Below are 17,268 nucleotides of genomic sequence, written 5' to 3' on the forward strand. Positions count from 1 at the left end.
TCTGACCCATTGTCAAGTTGACAAAGCAACCTTCATTTCCATTCCTCATGCATTGAATATTACAGACGGGTACTTACCCCAGGAACTGGATTCCAGCTGGTCCCAGTGCTATTACCCTACTTCCCAATCCTTCACCTTCCACCAGTGGAGGTGGGCTCACCAGCTTCTGAGACTTCACCAAGCGGCAGGTGATACGTGTGGGAGCGTTGCATGTTTGTGGTGGGATTATAACTCTCATCCCGTTGTGTCTGCTTCCTCTCATCGAACCTCCACGTGCATCAACCATGAAACTCACCAGAAATCTGCCAAGAGAGAGAGAGAGACAAGTGTGAGCCAACATGGAGGAACTTCCATACTTTGGGTCAAGTGCGGGGAGATTATGAAAGGTCTCTTTAGAAGCTATCCTGATGGGACAAATATTCAGTATGTGTCGGAAAATTAGGGACAGAAGGAAGCCATTCAACCCCTGGAGTCTGCTCCATCATTCAATTGGCTAATGGCTCCTTTTACCATATCTCTTATTTCTATTACCTAACCTATTATCCCAGCATTCACAGCCTTTGGCAGATGAGGAAGAGCTCCAGATTCCCACAACAACACCGTGTGAAAAAATACTTGCCGATTCTGATTGTCCTGATTCTTTCAGCTCATTATTCTAGGCGGGCCCTGACTTACAAACTCAATGATGAAATTGACTGTTCAATTGTGGGGGAGTGCGGGGGGGAGGGTTTCTTGTTTCTCAATCCCTCGCAGAATTGACCTACACAAAATGAGTTTCAATTGCTGCAATCAACATCCTCCGTTCATTGCACCAAATGGTCCACAATCTTGCTACAAGGATGGCTCGTGCAATTGGTGCTGGAAGAGGTTAATTTCTGAAACTGGGTCTGCACCACATGAAAACAGAATTGAAAGAAGTGAAAACATGTCCCCAAACCCCACCTTGTTCACTCAGTGCTGCAATGTGACACAGCCATAAAGAGAACCTCTTCTTTCAGGCCATTTCCATCATTCTGTCTTCTCCCTCCACCAGCAAGAGCTCGGTTGTGAATTTTACTTATTTTGTCGTGTAAATTAAAAACTCCACTTTGATTATAATTCTCCTCACAACCAGAAGAGAGATATTTCAAGCTGTGTTGCTGCTTTTAAAGATCACATTGATGATTTAAAACCTTCACCATCAATTTTTAAATAAGCACAGAACCTGCCAGCAGAGATATTAAAATGAAGCTGGGAGAGAAAAGATGCTCCAAACACAGGAGAGTCGCAATATTTATTAGATTTTGCAGTACAGTTCAGCAATTAGAAGCAGACTTACCATCTCATGAACAGCTTGTCACCTCATTAGCAATAGCAATAAGACATTAGTACACATTGAATAAAAGTGATCATTCACCCCATCCATGACTTATGTATTTATTTCCATGCCCAAGCTGTACACACTGTCCAATCGCTGTACTTCACTTGGATTGCACACTGTACTTCTTGTATTTTCCACTAAATCTTGTGTGTATCCAGCATACACTCACTAAAAGGTTGGCAATGCTTTCTAATCTAGTACTGTGAAGCCGCACATATCCAGCATACACCAGATAAAAGACAAGAACTGCACTCAGGCCTGATCCTGCACAATGCTCGTGTCTCTCGGTGAAAATTCCTGTCAATGTATACTAACAGCTTTAACTCTCATCTAGTAATGTGTGCTTGACTATGTTACAATGCTTACTGCTGTACTTCTGCATTGTCGACAAGCTAAGTTCTATGTCTAGGGCAACACAGAAATAAACTGTGCACCTCCTTACACCAGCCAGTCCTTTCTGACCGGGGGGAAGGAGTTATTGCAGATGGAAACAGCAGTCGAAAGCCACCTCCAGACACTGCAAACACTCTGTCACTCTCTGGGAACTGGAGGCCATTCAGCCCCTTGAACCTCTTGTGCAATTCAATTGGGTCATGGCTGATCTGTATTTCGACTCCATTGACTTGCCTTGGCTCCATAATCCTCAATACCCTGACTTAACAATTTCAGTTTGATTGATTGATTGATTCCCAGCCACAATAGCTTTTCAACAAAGAGAGTTCCAGATTTCCTTTACCCTTTATGTGGAGAAGTGCTTCCTGACATCACAACCTCAATGGCCTAGCTTTCATTTTAAAGCTTTGCACCAAACGCCCCCCTTGTTCTGGACTCCCCCAGCCCCTGTGACCCAATCTGTCCCATGACCCTATCTCCTGTCACTCAATCTGTCCTGTGACATGACTCTCTATGATCTGTTCTTGAGCCCAGGCAGTGTTCGATCTGCAGTGACGTGACAGGGCAGGAGAAAGCTCACAGCTGGAGGTTTATGAGGCAGAGACAGGAAATGTGGAGCTGCAAGGATATCAAAGCGGTCTTGGAGAAAACCCAAGAGAAGGCAGCATGACTTAGACTGGCCGCCTGCAGGTTTTCTGGCCTCACTTACCCGGACCGGATAGGGTTGGCAACAGGAGTGATATTATGGGATGTTTCCACAGCTGGACTGCTGGTGGACATGCTAATAAAACATAAAAGAGAGAGAGATAGAGAGACGCTGCATGATATAATCTGCTGATTTTCTCTCAAGCCCCACGCCCGCCAGAAGGGCGGGAGCTGATATTTACACTTCAGCACTTCAATAATACAAAAATGGAATGAGAAAGAGTGAGATGGAGAGACTGCACAGGGTAACCTGCACGTTTCCCCTTCAATCCCACTTACCCAGGAAGGACAGTGCTGTCACTGGGACTGTCCACAGAGCTTGTACTATCGGACATTTCTGTAGTTGGACTGCTGGGTTCACTGATGGAAATAAAATGAGAGATACTGCATGAGGTACTGCAGACTGACTTTCTTCCAGCCCCACTGATCCACTACTGTTTCGGGAGTGAGGATGGGGACAGATATTCTGCCCCAAAGACTTGGCAAAGGCAGAAACTAAAATGTTAAGTACACAGAGAGTTTATCCAACACGGATGTTCTCCTTACCCTGTGTGGATGGGGCTGGCAATGGGGCTGATGTTATCAGATGTCTCTGTCGCTGGGCTGCTGGGTGTGAAGGAATCTTCATCAAAGTCCTTGGAGACGGAGACAGAAGGCAGCTGCTGCACAGAGAATGCACCAAGAGGAGAAAATAAGAAAATGTGAAATGGGACAAGGTCATTCACCAAGTCTGGCTCACGCCACACAGACTATATACAACCTGCCTTCGAACGGACTTCATTCACCTTGCAAGCTCCAAAAGGAAAAGTTCAGCTAACTTTCTCTCAGATTTCCAAAGATCCATTGATTTCACAGTCCAACATTCAGCTCTGATGCCTAATCTCCAGAGATAATACCACCACCCCCGCCCCGCACCTACTCCAGTCACAAAAGGCATTGTGTTCTATGCAGTGTTTGAGACACCCACAAATGACCACTTCAAAGGATTGTTGTTTGTTTAATGGAAGGCATGTGCAGTGGGCAGAAGCTTTCCTAACATATTTGTGGCTCGTTGTAAGCAACTGACCTCTGTGCTTAGACTGACCTTAAGCCAAGGAGGCACAGAATCTCTTCCTCATCTCACCTTGCTGAGGTGGAATGCTCGGACTGAGGCTGCGACTTCGGATTATTCCTTTCCCAAGGTGGAGTGCCTTCTTTGCACTCTATGCTCCATACAGCAGTTGAAATGTAACTGGGGATCCTCATTCAATGAGATGAGGAGGGTTCTGTTGTCAGCTCAGAGATTCGAGCTGCATCTCCTCGATTCTATTTGGGATTAATTTGGTTACTCCTCCCTTCGAATGCCACTGTGTTACACACCAATCGGCTTCCACCAATGCTGTTTAATAACCTGTCACTAAGAGTCAGAGGGTAGATTCCTTTTCCTCTCTAGCTATGGGAAAATGCCTGACCCCTGCCTGCCAGTTCCAACAGAAGCATCCTTAAGAGTAGTGTCCAGTGAGTGTGTAGTGAGAGCCACAAGACAACATCTCTGTGGAGCTCCAACGTGCATCACACCCAGGACTGTTCAGTTACTTCAATGTGAAGAATACTTATAATGACAATCTGATTGGGGAGCAGAACTTGCAAGCAACGAACCAGACAAATAGCTAAATACAAATATTAATGATACAGATGGTGAGTTTTAAAGACCCTGAGCTTGCACACTTCAAAGGCTCGAACTGTTACTCTTGAAACTGGGGCGTACAAATACACTCGATGTCATGGTGTGTGATTGCTGACATGAGTATCTAGGTTTGGGTGTTGAAATGAAAACATCTAGTGGAGTAGATCTCTTCATCCATACACGTGCAACCCCTCCCCTGACAAGTGCCAATTTGCTTCATGATAGAGGTCAGGCTGCAGCATACTTTAGATTTGACTGTTGTGGGGATTGAGGATTGACACTGCTGGTGAATAGGAATTACTCAAGAGGGACAAAAAAAATGCTGGGCGAGGAGGCTAAGCACAAGGCCATGATTCCCAGGATATCCTTTTCCTGCCCTGTGATCAACTTACAATGTGACTTTATAGCTACTACACGTCCAATTCCAGCACAAGAATGCCTGGGAAATACTTTGCATATCCACAGTGTAGCCATACCTGCTGTGGTTGAACTGTGACCTGGTCCTTTGTAGTTATGGTTTCCGGTGCAGCAAATAACATTCTGTGTATAGCAGGAGAGTAGGATCTGGAAAGAATGATAAACACAAAAAAAAACCTGACACCATTTTCCCCTGAACGTCCCTCTCTTGCTCCTCCATCAGATCCAATTACAATGTCTTCTTAATATTGTCACTGTTGGAATCACATCTTACTGCACCTTGTGTAATTTATTCTTTGCCAGGATCTCTTGGTGGTGTTCTAGATTTAGTCTTATCTCTTTACTGAGGTTGCTCAGTTGGCTTCAGACAAGGAACCAGAATAGAAAAGATTTGAAAGATACTCAACACGCGATACATGGCCCTTGTACCACTATGCAGTGTGGAAGATCAACTTGCTTGCCATTGGTTTACTGATCTACTGAGACAGTGGTGTCGTGATGTGTTAGCATGTAGTGCAGTGTCCACCCTCACCTCACCCACAAAGCAGCCTCCAACACTATGAACCTTACATGTCAAAGTCAGTGGTCTTCTTCGCAGACAAGAAGTCATCTTCACGCTCCTTTGAGTCATCCAGTTTCAGGTATTTACCTGCGTCCCCTCCAAGGACATCTTCCCCTAAAGATCAAAGAGATCAAGAGGTCACCAACTATTGCTCCCAGATCTCTGCCAAAAGAAGCGTTCCTTGCATCACAATTCTGTCTGTTTTTCCTTCTCTCTTTGGACCCATCCAACCCTGATCAGCATGGAAAGCAATGTCACTGTCTACTTGGCATCCCATAAACTATTTCAATGAGTCGGCAAGGCAACAGGTCAGAGATTCTTCCACTCCTCTTCAGATAATCAGAGATGATAAAGATGAGCAAAGTACCTCGGCTGTGGTGGATCTTGGTGCTGGATGTGGTTGTCAGATCGCTGTATAATTACGGCAGAGAAATTTCTAAACTACTTCAAATTTCCCCCACAAAAGCTCGATGAAAAAGCTTCAGTAAACAGCCACTTCACCCTCCTTCCCAAAGCTGGAATGGCAGCAGCACGTTTGGACATTGAAGTGTCCACAAAGCTGGAGTAAAAGTGGAAGGTGATGTTAGCATAGCTGATAGATGGAATGGAGAGACACACCAATGTTTTATTCTCATTTGATTTCAATGCCCTGCAGCATGAGACAGCCTGCAATGGGAATTTTACCCTAACTAGATTAACATTTGGCACAATGATGGGTATTTGAAGCAAAAAGCATACTCATACCTAAGATAGTGTGAGGATTTCCTAGAAAGCAAGAGAATCAACATTTAGACCTTCATCAGAGGACACACAACCCTGTGCACTTTTTTTTTTAAACACATGATCTTATTCAGCAAAACTCCATGCCTGGGGCCAAATATTGGAAAGACTGAAGGACGAAACAACTTGACAGCTGGTACCAAACGGCACTTCTCCCATCTCTGATTCTTCAGCACTTGTTACTGATTACCCACCTCCACGATCCAATGATTTTTGGCTCAAATTCTAAAAGATTTTGGTGAAGTTTAGAATTAATTCAGGTCAGTTGACCAATAGTTTGCACTTGCAAAGCTGCAACTAACCAATATCTTGTGAAGTTGCTTTCTAAAAGTTGCGTCTCTCTTTCCCCTTAACTGTGTGTCTGCTTGACTCCCACCTGCATTCCTTCTGCCTGCTATCTCTTCCAGATTTTTCTGTCTACTTCATGTGCCTTTTACATGTTTTTATCATCTCATTTATCCTCCAATGTTTTCCATTCTCAAATGTTCTCAGATTGTCATTCCCGTATCTATTTGTCTTCAACGCTTCCTGACGTTGTTTTTCTCTATCTATCAGACTTTCTTCCTCCAACTGTCTACCTTCTTTTCTGTGTTGCCCACTCTCTCTGTAGGCCTCTCCTATATGATCTTCTCTCTAGCCTGTATTTGCCAAGTTATGATTATTTATTGACACATTTTTCCAGCCCATGAGGTCTTTCTACTCATAAAATGTATTGCACTTGGCAAATACCATTTCAGCTCTGAAGGAATAACAAATCATTGTCAGATGGGATTCTCAATATATGATATTGAACATCAAGTGTCTCAGTGCCTGGCAATGATGCAATCCACAACAGCTTGCGGGCAAAGGCTCACCTTTACTGAATCAAGGGGAAATATATCACAACACATTGAATCAATGATTTACATCAATTTGTGTTGCCTATTTTCACTGTGCCTGAACATATCTACAAACACAGATGCTTTCATCCATATTTGACAACTTTTTGACTTGTTAACAGAGCGTAACTTTTCTGCTATTTTGGAAAATTATTCAAAAGATCACAATAAAATAATGTTCCATTATAAATAAGGCTATTTATGGTGCCTTGCAATTTGTGCTTATTTATCCAGATAATACTTGTAGTTATATGGTGTTACAATGTTAACAAGTCCCTAAGTTCTTTGGTGAAAAAATTCCTTTAGGAATGGGTCTTGCACTGTGTCTCAGATAGGAGTAGTTCCTTGGTAATGCACACTCTCCACCAGTGCTTTCACTGGTTCAAGTCACATTGAGAAAGACTCACCATAGATAACAACTCAGAAACAAAATTGCACACTCTCATTTCCAAACTGTTAATGACTCATTAGTTCAGGAATGAAATTTGCAGTTTTCCGTTTGAGAAATTTCAGGTTCCAAGAGTACAGAAGCACAACGGCAGAAAAGGCAAGACAGGCAGGGAGCTTCAGTCTGTTTGGACAACCAGACTACTACTGACAATTTCTCCAATTGGGATTTCAAACATAAAGCTTCATTTTTGAGGAATTAGCTTTGGATGTATCTATGCAAAATGATCCCTCGAAGCCTTGCCTTTCTTATCAGCACAGTGACTGTTTACCTACACTTGGAATCATAAAAACATGCAAGACATGACTTAACACTGAAGATTCTTGACCATGCCTGGATATCCATCCAGGGCCATGATCTCTGTAATGACCTCAGGCCCGATATTTCCTCTCTTCCTTTCACTCTCACCCCTTTGTGTCTCTAACTCCCTTTGACGCACTAACACTGGCAGAAACCTCAGCTGCCTCACTCTTAATCTTTGTAACTCACTCCCTAAAACTCTCTGCCTCTCCATCTTTAAAAAAGTCAACCACTGTCACTGAACTTCTAGTCCCTCCCTCTTAACCTCTACCTTCCTGGATCAGCATTTATTTCCCTCCACCTTGGAATGTTTCTATCTTAAAGCTGCTCTAAAAATACAAATTATCATTCAACCTTCACAAATAGACAATCCTTTTCACAATGTTGGTCCTCTTTTACCAGAATTGGGATCAACACAAATCTGGTGAGGCGTCTTTTGGATTATGTGAGAAAAATCAGACTGTTACATGCTGAGTTCACCTTCAGGAGTTGAATAAGGAAATCGTTCAGACTGCATGTCTCTCTATCTCGGGGTAAACCACATGTATCCCATACAGAACATATCAGTGCATCAGGCTAGTTTTAATTTCTCCTGAAATGTCTGAATTAACAAGGTGATGATTCTCGCCACGAGAGGTCAGTGTTGGATTGCGTATCTCACCTTCATCCTCCGAAACGTCTAAGATTTCATCAACAGTTTCTGGAAAGCTCAGTCTGTGCTTCTCTGTAATAGGCTGTCAGGAAAACACAGACGCAGGTGTTAATCTAATCGGATTATCTCACTCGACACCAACCCTTCCTTTTATCCCAATCAATACATTCCCACAGAAAACACTTTGCCTGTTCACTGCTTTCTTCTGAGGTGCAACTTTCATTTCCCTCCCTGTTAATCTATTGGAAGCATTAAGCATTACTCTCAATTATTTCTAAAAAGAAAATAGGAGCATAACAACCAGCAGGTATAAGGGAATATGACCCAAACAATCAGTGCCCCATTAAAGTAGCTCTGGTTTTGAGACAGTACCTCTCATTCCAAAGCACCTAAAGCCTGAAACATTTAAAACCATTCGACATAATTTTACAACTACATACTCAATGTACTCTCCTGTAAATGCAGAAAGGCTCTAACTACACCAAGTTGGAAACAACTGAACAACCATTCCCTCTCGAGTTCTGTACAAAATGTTTACACTTTAACTGTGCCCACTGTTAAACGCTTGGATGTTTTCCTGTTTTGTTTTATAACGTTTCATTTCATGAAATAAAATGGGGAAAAACCTGAAGATTTACAAAAGGATTCAGACTAATTTGGAGATCCCTGTGTTGGCTTTTGCTGAGTTTTAGCTGATTGAAGTTTGAATTGCAGGTACACATGACATCGTTGGGAGTTAGGGGTTGAGTGGAGCTTCTGTTTTCTATATTTAATTTCACATCCTACTTGGTGCAAGTGCTGACTCTTGTTGGTGGCTATGGGCTATTTGACTGCAGCGTGTTTCACAGCTGAGTCCAAGCCCAGCCTCACCCAGTGGCCAGCTGGGGATCCATGCAGTCAGCAATGACCTTGGCGGATTCTCCACTTCCTGGATGAGTGGTGCTTAGGCCATGTAAAGCATTGCAACTGGGATCCCGCCAACTAAATCTACATAGACAAGGGCTGAAAGCAGACCTGCCACTTACTCCCTGAGCCCTGCTTTAGGTGGGCATCTTTTCCACCTGCAGAATCCTGCAGGGTTAAAACCTGTAACGTTAGGAAGAGCTGAGATATGAGCAGTTAAAGAACCCCCTGGTTTTTAAACTGCCCGGTTTCCACCAGGCACGTAGGTTTAAAACAACGCCCACCCCACAAGAGTTTGTTACAGCCTCGGAAACCATTTATTTCCACTCTAACATGCAACTGAACACTCTCTGCAACTGTGACAGGATTAACAATCACATGTGTGTGGAGAATTCATGTGGAACTTTGATGGAGTTTACCAACAGCTCAGTCAGTCTCGAGCTCACTTACTGTGCTCACGGTTTCATTAGTAACAATCTTTAAGACGTCCGTTACAGAGATGTAGCCGAGTCTCTTTGCAATAGCTAACGCAGTGCTGCCATTCTGAAAGTGGATCAGGACATTGTTCAGTATCAGAATCAACCACACAGAGAATAAGCGATCAAAATCAACTCACCTCAACTCAGGCAAGGGCCTCATTAAAAACTGAAACCATGAAAGAAAGAATTTGGATTTTGTTTTCTCTCATCTTTCCAGCCAGTTGTCTCCCCTGGGGACATGAACTCATGGCTGGATGATACCTTGATGGGTGCCAAACACCCTTCGTACCTCACTCGAATGGTGATGATCATTCATTGGTGACCCTTGACCTGAGTGTTGCCAGGCTATCCAAATTAGGAAGGTGACATTGCTGCTTGGCCCACAATTGTCCTCACCCCATGTCTGCACACATACACATCCTGCAGATGTTACTGGATACATGCACTACCTTGGCTTCCTAATTCCAGGAACGCTGAGCTTCACTGTACTGCTACATGGCAGAGACCAGCTAATAGCACACACAAGCCTTCTGGTCTTGGCAGTTCAAGCTGCCCATTGCCATCATCAGCTGGGGTGTCAGGAAAGCACAAAGTATAGAAACTATTTTCACCATTTCTTGTTACTGTCTGTATTCATCCAAGAATATTTTTGTTTAAGCATCGAGTGGCTGCAGGACTAACAGACAGGAGCTACTAACTCTGACAATGTGAGGGGGTTGAACTAACAGTAAAAAGGAGTCATCCCACGGGGTCATTCAGCCACCTGTGTGCTTGTGTTAATTTAGCTCCCAGTGTTGTCACTGGCACACTGTTTAAGTAACAAGGTTTCTAGTCTGCTGACATACCATGTTGATTTCATTTGGAGAGGCTCCGTGCTTTAAGAGGAGGTTAACAATGTCTGTGTGACCTTGTTGTGCAGCCTGGTGTAGGGGTGTGTATCCAATCTACGGAGAGAGACAGGCTAATTAAACACACAAAGGATACAATATACATGGAACTGCCAACTGATCCTGGTTCCTACTGTGACCTTCTCGCTTTTCTTTTCCACCGAATCCCTTTATAACACCTTAAACTGCCACTGAGAAAATGGGCAATGGTTTCCAGCTGTGTATCAATGCCACCTCCTGGTGGATGCTGCAAAGTGGTTTCCTGTCCCATTCCCTCTCACAGACCATGAGTGAACTGCAGGTCAATCAGCCATTAACTATGTCCAGCCTTATATCCATGGTGAATCCGTGCCTTTGCATCACTGAGCTCATCTCCTGCAAACATTTCTTCTTCCAAAAATAAAATCATTTGAGCAAACGAGTGGATGATAAATCAGCTAACTTGAGACTCAGACTAAATATACTGCTTTTCCCAGAAACATGGGCCTTGATATCATGACTGGATGGAGAGAGTCAGGGGGAATTAAACCCTAAAAAAAAAACCGAATGGTGACTCCAACATGATACAAAACGGACTTGACACCATTTTTTACAGGTTGTGTGGTGTGCATTTGAGAGTCTGATTTAAATTCAGCTGCTGCCTTGTGGGTTTCCCGGGGCTTGGGAAACCGAGCAGGGAAAGGGGGGTGAGAAGTGCCCTGGTTCCAGAAGGTATGTGCCTTTTATAACACTCCTCGTGGGTCAGGCAGTGAGAGCAGGAGTGCTCTCTCAACTCCTCAAGGAAGCCTTTGGCCTCCCTTCTACTGATTACAGCCTCCCTCTTGCATTGATGAACCTCTGCCCCTCCCAAGACTCGATCTGTAGCCTGCCATTAAATTTGACTAGACCCTCATGCTTATTTAGGCCTCCCTGTAAATATTGGGGCCCTGAAGTCTGCCTATGTTTGGACACTTGTTCAGTGATTTGCAAAGGAGTTGGCCCTGTTACTACAACACTGCATTAATTACATCTCCACTCTGTTCCATGAATGTGTGATTTCATTACACCTTCAACCCAAATATTAAAGAGATGATCAGAAAGCAGCAGTACCTTTGTTTTGGAATTAACATTGGCTTTATTCTGGAGTAGAAATTTCACCATCTTTATATTACCATGGTGACAGGCCATGTGCAGCGGGGTGTATCCACTCTGTAATACACAAAACAACCATTTGTTTTACACAACATTACAGAAAATATGAGAACATACGAGTTACACCCAAACACAACCGACCATGGACAGTGGGTACCTGCTACCAGAAAAATAAAACAGGTGCAGCTGTTTTTGTTTTTGGACTTTTTTTTTTTCTCTCCTGTGCTTCCAGGTACTGTGTGCAATTCCCAACCAGGAGTTTGGCAGAACTTGTAACCAGGCTCTGCAACAGCATTGTGAGGAGATGCTGAGGAACGACAGGGAAGCCTCAATCTCTCTTCCCAGTGTCGAGTCAGCCCATCTCCTTCTCGGAGAATCAGGATTCTAAGCTCACGGCTTGAGCTGCCAGTGCTACAGCTGCCTTATGTTTTTCCCATCCTTTTGATGTCCAGAGGTTTTCATCAATATGTCCTACCAAGGAAACACACTGCCGATCAAAAGAAAAACTAGGTCACGTAATACAACACCCACACATGCTCAATATCTGTAGCCTGACACATTCCTCGGAGACATGTGCCCCTCTACACTGAGGGAAAACACAGGACCTTCCTCTCCTCCTCCTCCTCCTCTGACACCCATAATTCCAGTACACAAAGTGAGAACAAATGGTTAATTTTTATGCAACTGCCAGTTTAAGGCAGGTTGATGCTGGGGAATGCAACATTTCCTGTTTTGGGCATCAACCGCCAGCATTATCGAATAGTACAGCACAAAAGGAGGCCATTCGGCCCATTGGGTCTGTGGCAGGACTTTTGAAGAGCAATCCTGTTAGTCCCACTCCCTTGCTCCTTCTCCTTATTCCTGCAATGTATTTAGCTAATTTGTATTCCTGACGTTTATCAGGCAGTGCAGTGCAAATCCCAACCACTCATTGCGTTAAAAAAAATCTTGTCAGCTCTGATTCTTTTGCCAATCACCTCATATCTGTGCCCTCTGGTCATCAACCCTTGAGCAGTTGGCAGCAATTTTTCTTTATTTACTCGATTAAACATCGGTATTAAATCTCCTCTTAGCCTTTTCTGCCCGAAGGATAACAAGCCCAGCTTCTCCAGTCTAACCAAGAAACCGTAATTCCTCATCCTTGGACCAATTCTAGTAAATCTCTTCTGGACCCTTTCCAAAGCCTTCATGTCCTTCCTAAAGTGTGCTACCCACAATTGGACACAATATTCCAGCTGGGGAAAACAGAGTTTTATAAAGATTTCCTTGCTTTTGTACTCTATGGCTCTATTTATAAATCACAGGATCCCATTTGCTTTATGAACTGCTTTATGCACCTGCCCTGTCACCTTCAAAGATTTGTGCACAAACACCCCCAGGTCTCTCTCTTCCTGCACCCCCTTGGATTTTCTCTCCTCGTTCTTACTACCAAAATGCATCACCTCACACTTTTCTGCATTGCATTTCATTACTGCCCATTTCAATAGCCTGTCTATGTCCTCTTGAAGTCTATCAGTCTTCTTCACTATTAACTACACTTGCCAATTTTGTGGCATTTGCTTATTTTGAAATTGTGCCCTGTACCCCCAAGTCCAAGCCATTAATGTGTATCAAAAACAGCAGTGACCCTCATACTGAACCCTGGGGAACAGCACAGTATACCAACCTCCAGTCTGAAAAACAACCATTCACCACAACTCTTTATTGTCTACCCATTAACCAATTTTGTATTCATGCTACTACTGCCCCTTTTATCCTATGAGCTGCAATTTTGTTAACAAGCCTAATCTATAGTACTTTATCAAATGCCTTTTGAAAGTTCATAGACACATCAACTGCACTATCCACCCTCTCTGTTACCTCATCCAAGCACTCCTAGGTTAAGCAGCATGCAGTAGACCAAGAGTAAACATAACCATTCGCTGTCCCCTCATTCCCAACGTCCTCAAGCACGTCCTACTGCCCTAGTGTTTCATTGATCAATTCTGAGCCCGGCCATCCTGTAGCCTGTCTGAGTGGGATTACCAATTTATTACAATTGAAGTAAATTCAGTTGAAACTGGATTGAGACTGCCCAACACACACATTGGAACTTGACATCCAACAGAAAGGTGAGACTGCTGTCCCTTCGAAATGGATATAAACCCAGGCCCAAGAGGTGAAAGCACAGTTTGCCAACCAGTGAAGTACACAGTACACCTCGATATATGATTTTGATGAGAAATAGTGCGAGACTGAAGTCAAACATTCTAATAGATTCCACCATTATGGGTAAATTAAACATATTACTACAATCACTATGCTTAGTCTGAAAGGCTGCAATCTGTCCCAGTGCCAAAATACAGCCGGCTGCAATGGTTCTGAAATCCAGCCGAGGTATGAATCATCAAGCACGGTTTTACAGTTACCCTCGTTGTTGGTTCAACTGATGCTCCATGATTGACAAGTAATTCAGCTACTGGAACTCGGTCTTCCTGAGCCACAAGATGTAATGGTGTCAGGCCATTCTAGAACAGACAAGAGAAAAAGCACTGGTTAATAATTTATCAATGCAATACAATCTACAAAGTACCTACCAGCAGAGGGAGACAGACTTGATGCCTCGAGTGAAGTGAGCAGGTTACAAACCACTCCACCATCATGACAACAGCCCAAGCATCTCGCATACAGCTCACTCGGAGACCAAGAAAATAACTTGCATTTATCTAGCACCTTTCACAAGATCAGGATTGCAGCTTTACAGCCAATGAATACTTTTGAAATATCATTTTTGTAATGTAGGCAAATGCAAATTTGTCCCAAAACAGCGACGAAACAACTAGATATTCTTTTTTTGTTAAAATGGCAACATAAAAAGGAGCAGTAGGCCATTCCGTCCCTTGAGCCTTCTCTGCCATTCAGTAAGATCATGGCTGATCTGATTGTGGCCTCATCACCCCTCTGCTGCCTGCGCCCCATCCCCCCTCCCCCCCATAACCCTTGACTCACGTCAATCAAAAATCTGCCTAATTCATGATATTGATTGAGGGATAGCTATTGGCTTGGATACTGGAGATCTCCCCTGATTCCTTCGCAACAGTACCATGGGAGTTACATCCACCCGAGAGGGCAGACGGGGCCTGGGTTTACCAGAGGTTTGCCTGTCTTGGAGCACATTGGAGTGACATTGGCATTATTTGGAAATCATAACTTTGCATCATAAAATGAAGACCTGTTGCTGATAATACTGGGCCAAAAAAGACTTGCGTGTCTATTATGCTGTTCCCAACCTCAGGGCAGCCCAAAGCGGGTCCACAGCCAATGAAGCGCAGTCACTGTTCTAATGTAGGAAATGTGGCAAATTATTTGCGCACAGGAAGATCCCACAAAAAAGCAACGCGTTAATGAGCAGATAATCTGTTTTAGTGATGCTGGTTGAGGGATGAAGATTGACCGCAAAACCCCAGGGGAGAACCCCACTACTCTTCTTCAAATTCGTGCCCTGGGATCCTTTATCAATATTTTCACAAGGCCTTGCCAACCCAGTGTAAAACCTGCAAAAACAGGTGAAATCAGAGACTGATTAAAATAATTCCATTGCCAACTCACCGAAAATTTTATCCAATTTAACCCCTTCACCCAACCTCACGCTCTCACTCATGAAAACTCCCCCTGGAGCGTCAGCTTGGATGTTTGTGCTCAAGTCTGGAGAGTGAGACATGAGCTCAAAACTTTCTGTTTCAGAGGAGAAAGTGCTGCTGAATGAGCCAGTGCTGACATCGGAGCAGACAAAATCACATGGAACTTTTGAACGATGGAAAGAGCGTCCATTTCTTCAGTAGAGTTCAGCTATCTAATGCACTCCATAGCTGGTGCACACCTGCTCCATCTTACCTTGCTGCTCAGGTTGACATTGGCTTCATTGTCTAGGAGTAAGGTCACCATGTCAATGTGACCTTCCTGCGCTGCAAGGTGCAAGGGTGTCACTCCCTGGAAGGACTCCGTGTTGGCACAGGCTCCGTACTCCAGCAGGCTTTTCGCAATCTCAGTCTGGTTCTGTTTGGCAGCGATATGTAACGGTGTGTAGCCATTCTGAAAGCAACACAAAGCCATGGTCACTGTGACTCCTGCTTTTGTGCAGGGTAGTTCTGCTACTGGTTGCTGGTCCAGTTAAACTACATCAGTCAACCACCTGTTGGTCAATGTGCTGGTCAAAGTGGAATGTTTTTGCAATGTTCCTCCTACACTTCCTGTCCTGAGGGATTGCGGGTGGGGGTGAGCTGTGGGGAAGGATGTGGCGAGTAGGGAGTGGGTGGGGGAAGACTCATGGTGGACTCCAGCAGACTCCTGCTCCCTCAAGTTAGTGGAAATTATTCAGATCAGTAAAGGCAGAGGACGTTGTCAGGTTATTTGACCATTACAACTGGCCCCTATCCTGACCTCACCCACTGAATAGAATTATTGACTCTCCAGCCAATGGAAACAGTTTCTCTTTACTTACTCCATCTAAGCCCTTCCTGATTTTAAACACCTCAATCAAATCTCGTCTTAGCCTTCTCTGCTCTAAGGAGAACAAAGCCAATATCTCCAGTCTATCCCTGTAACTGTAATCCCTCATCTCTGGAACCATTCTCGTAAATCTTCTCTGTACCCTCTCCAAAGCCTTCACATCCTTCCTATAGTGCGGTGCCCAGAATTGAACATAATTCTCCAGCTGGTACTGAACTAGTGTTTTACATAGATGTATGTATATCGAGATGTACCCCATGCCCATAAACATGAGAGGGAGCTTGAGGCTAATTATAACTCCCTCAACACACAACCCCAGCTGCCACCCTGGATTCGGTCTGGAATGTTCAACATTTCACAAGGTTATTCATTGCAACTTGCTGTGTAATTAAGTAGATTGTTTTGATAACAGAATTTGTGAAACAAGTAATTGTGTCCTTGGGCTGTGAACAGACTGAAATGTGTGATATCTCACAAGATAAATGAATTTGCTGAGCAAAGGAATGATCAGCAAACCTTAATTCAGATAAAGGAGTGAGTGAAATAAGTCTAGGAAGAAATCTCTAATATCTACTCATTAAATGAAGTGTTTGCTCATTCAAGATTCAGTCCAGAGTGTTAAACTGTATTTTAGAAACTGACTACAGTATTGGTTGCTGTTCTGGAGCAGCTCAGACACTCCACACACTGGTGTGTTGACACTGGTTATTTTTTGTTTTAAAACCTGCTCTCCATCCTTCCCCACAGCCTGAGCCCACCCCACACTCAGCCCCAACCACACCCCCACACTCACCCCACAATCTCGACCCTTCTTCATGTAAGCAGTCCCATTTAGCTTTCCCTGCATTCTGAACTTACAGTTCCGACATCTCATTTATGTATTCTGCATTAGATTCACAAAGAGTGCAGACCAAAAACCTTAGCTTGTCTTTTTCCATTGCAGATGTTGACTAACCAACCGTGAGTTTTTCTATTTTTATTGCTGAAAGTATCTTTTGCAGCTTGCGGCTCCCATTACTTGACAGGGGTTATTTTTTCCTCTCACTCCACCCCACCATTCCATGCTGTAGGGCAGGTAGTTAACCTCTTTCCTGGGTCCTCCCAGTGTCACTGCAGACAGGTGCTGGATGACAACAGTCTTTCTGTACCTCTCTGTGGGGAAACTACTTGATTCTGCTCATCACTGCTGACAGATATTCCAATTGGGAATCACAGGAGG

The 17,268-nt window shown here is 43.8% G+C and overlaps 1 protein-coding gene across 1 annotated transcript in view; it reads right to left on the reverse strand.

Annotated features, from left to right (window-relative positions):
* Positions 1–17,268, reverse strand: part of LOC137357071 (ankyrin-1-like) — a 183,208-nt gene that overhangs the window by 75,710 nt on the left and 90,230 nt on the right. Inside the window, exons 18-28 of the mRNA XM_068023055.1 lie at positions 15,435–15,632; positions 13,970–14,068; positions 11,520–11,618; positions 10,389–10,487; positions 9,515–9,607; positions 8,171–8,243; positions 5,848–5,868; positions 5,112–5,217; positions 4,601–4,688; positions 3,005–3,120; positions 78–302 (exon numbers count right to left, since the gene is read on the reverse strand). Coding sequence (XP_067879156.1) covers positions 78–302; positions 3,005–3,120; positions 4,601–4,688; positions 5,112–5,217; positions 5,848–5,868; positions 8,171–8,243; positions 9,515–9,607; positions 10,389–10,487; positions 11,520–11,618; positions 13,970–14,068; positions 15,435–15,632 — 1,217 coding nt within the window. The remainder of the gene's footprint in view (positions 1–77; positions 303–3,004; positions 3,121–4,600; positions 4,689–5,111; positions 5,218–5,847; positions 5,869–8,170; positions 8,244–9,514; positions 9,608–10,388; positions 10,488–11,519; positions 11,619–13,969; positions 14,069–15,434; positions 15,633–17,268) is intronic.

This window comes from Heterodontus francisci, chromosome 47 (assembly GCF_036365525.1).
Source record: "Heterodontus francisci isolate sHetFra1 chromosome 47, sHetFra1.hap1, whole genome shotgun sequence".
NCBI classification, from domain to species: Eukaryota; Metazoa; Chordata; class Chondrichthyes; order Heterodontiformes; family Heterodontidae; genus Heterodontus; species Heterodontus francisci.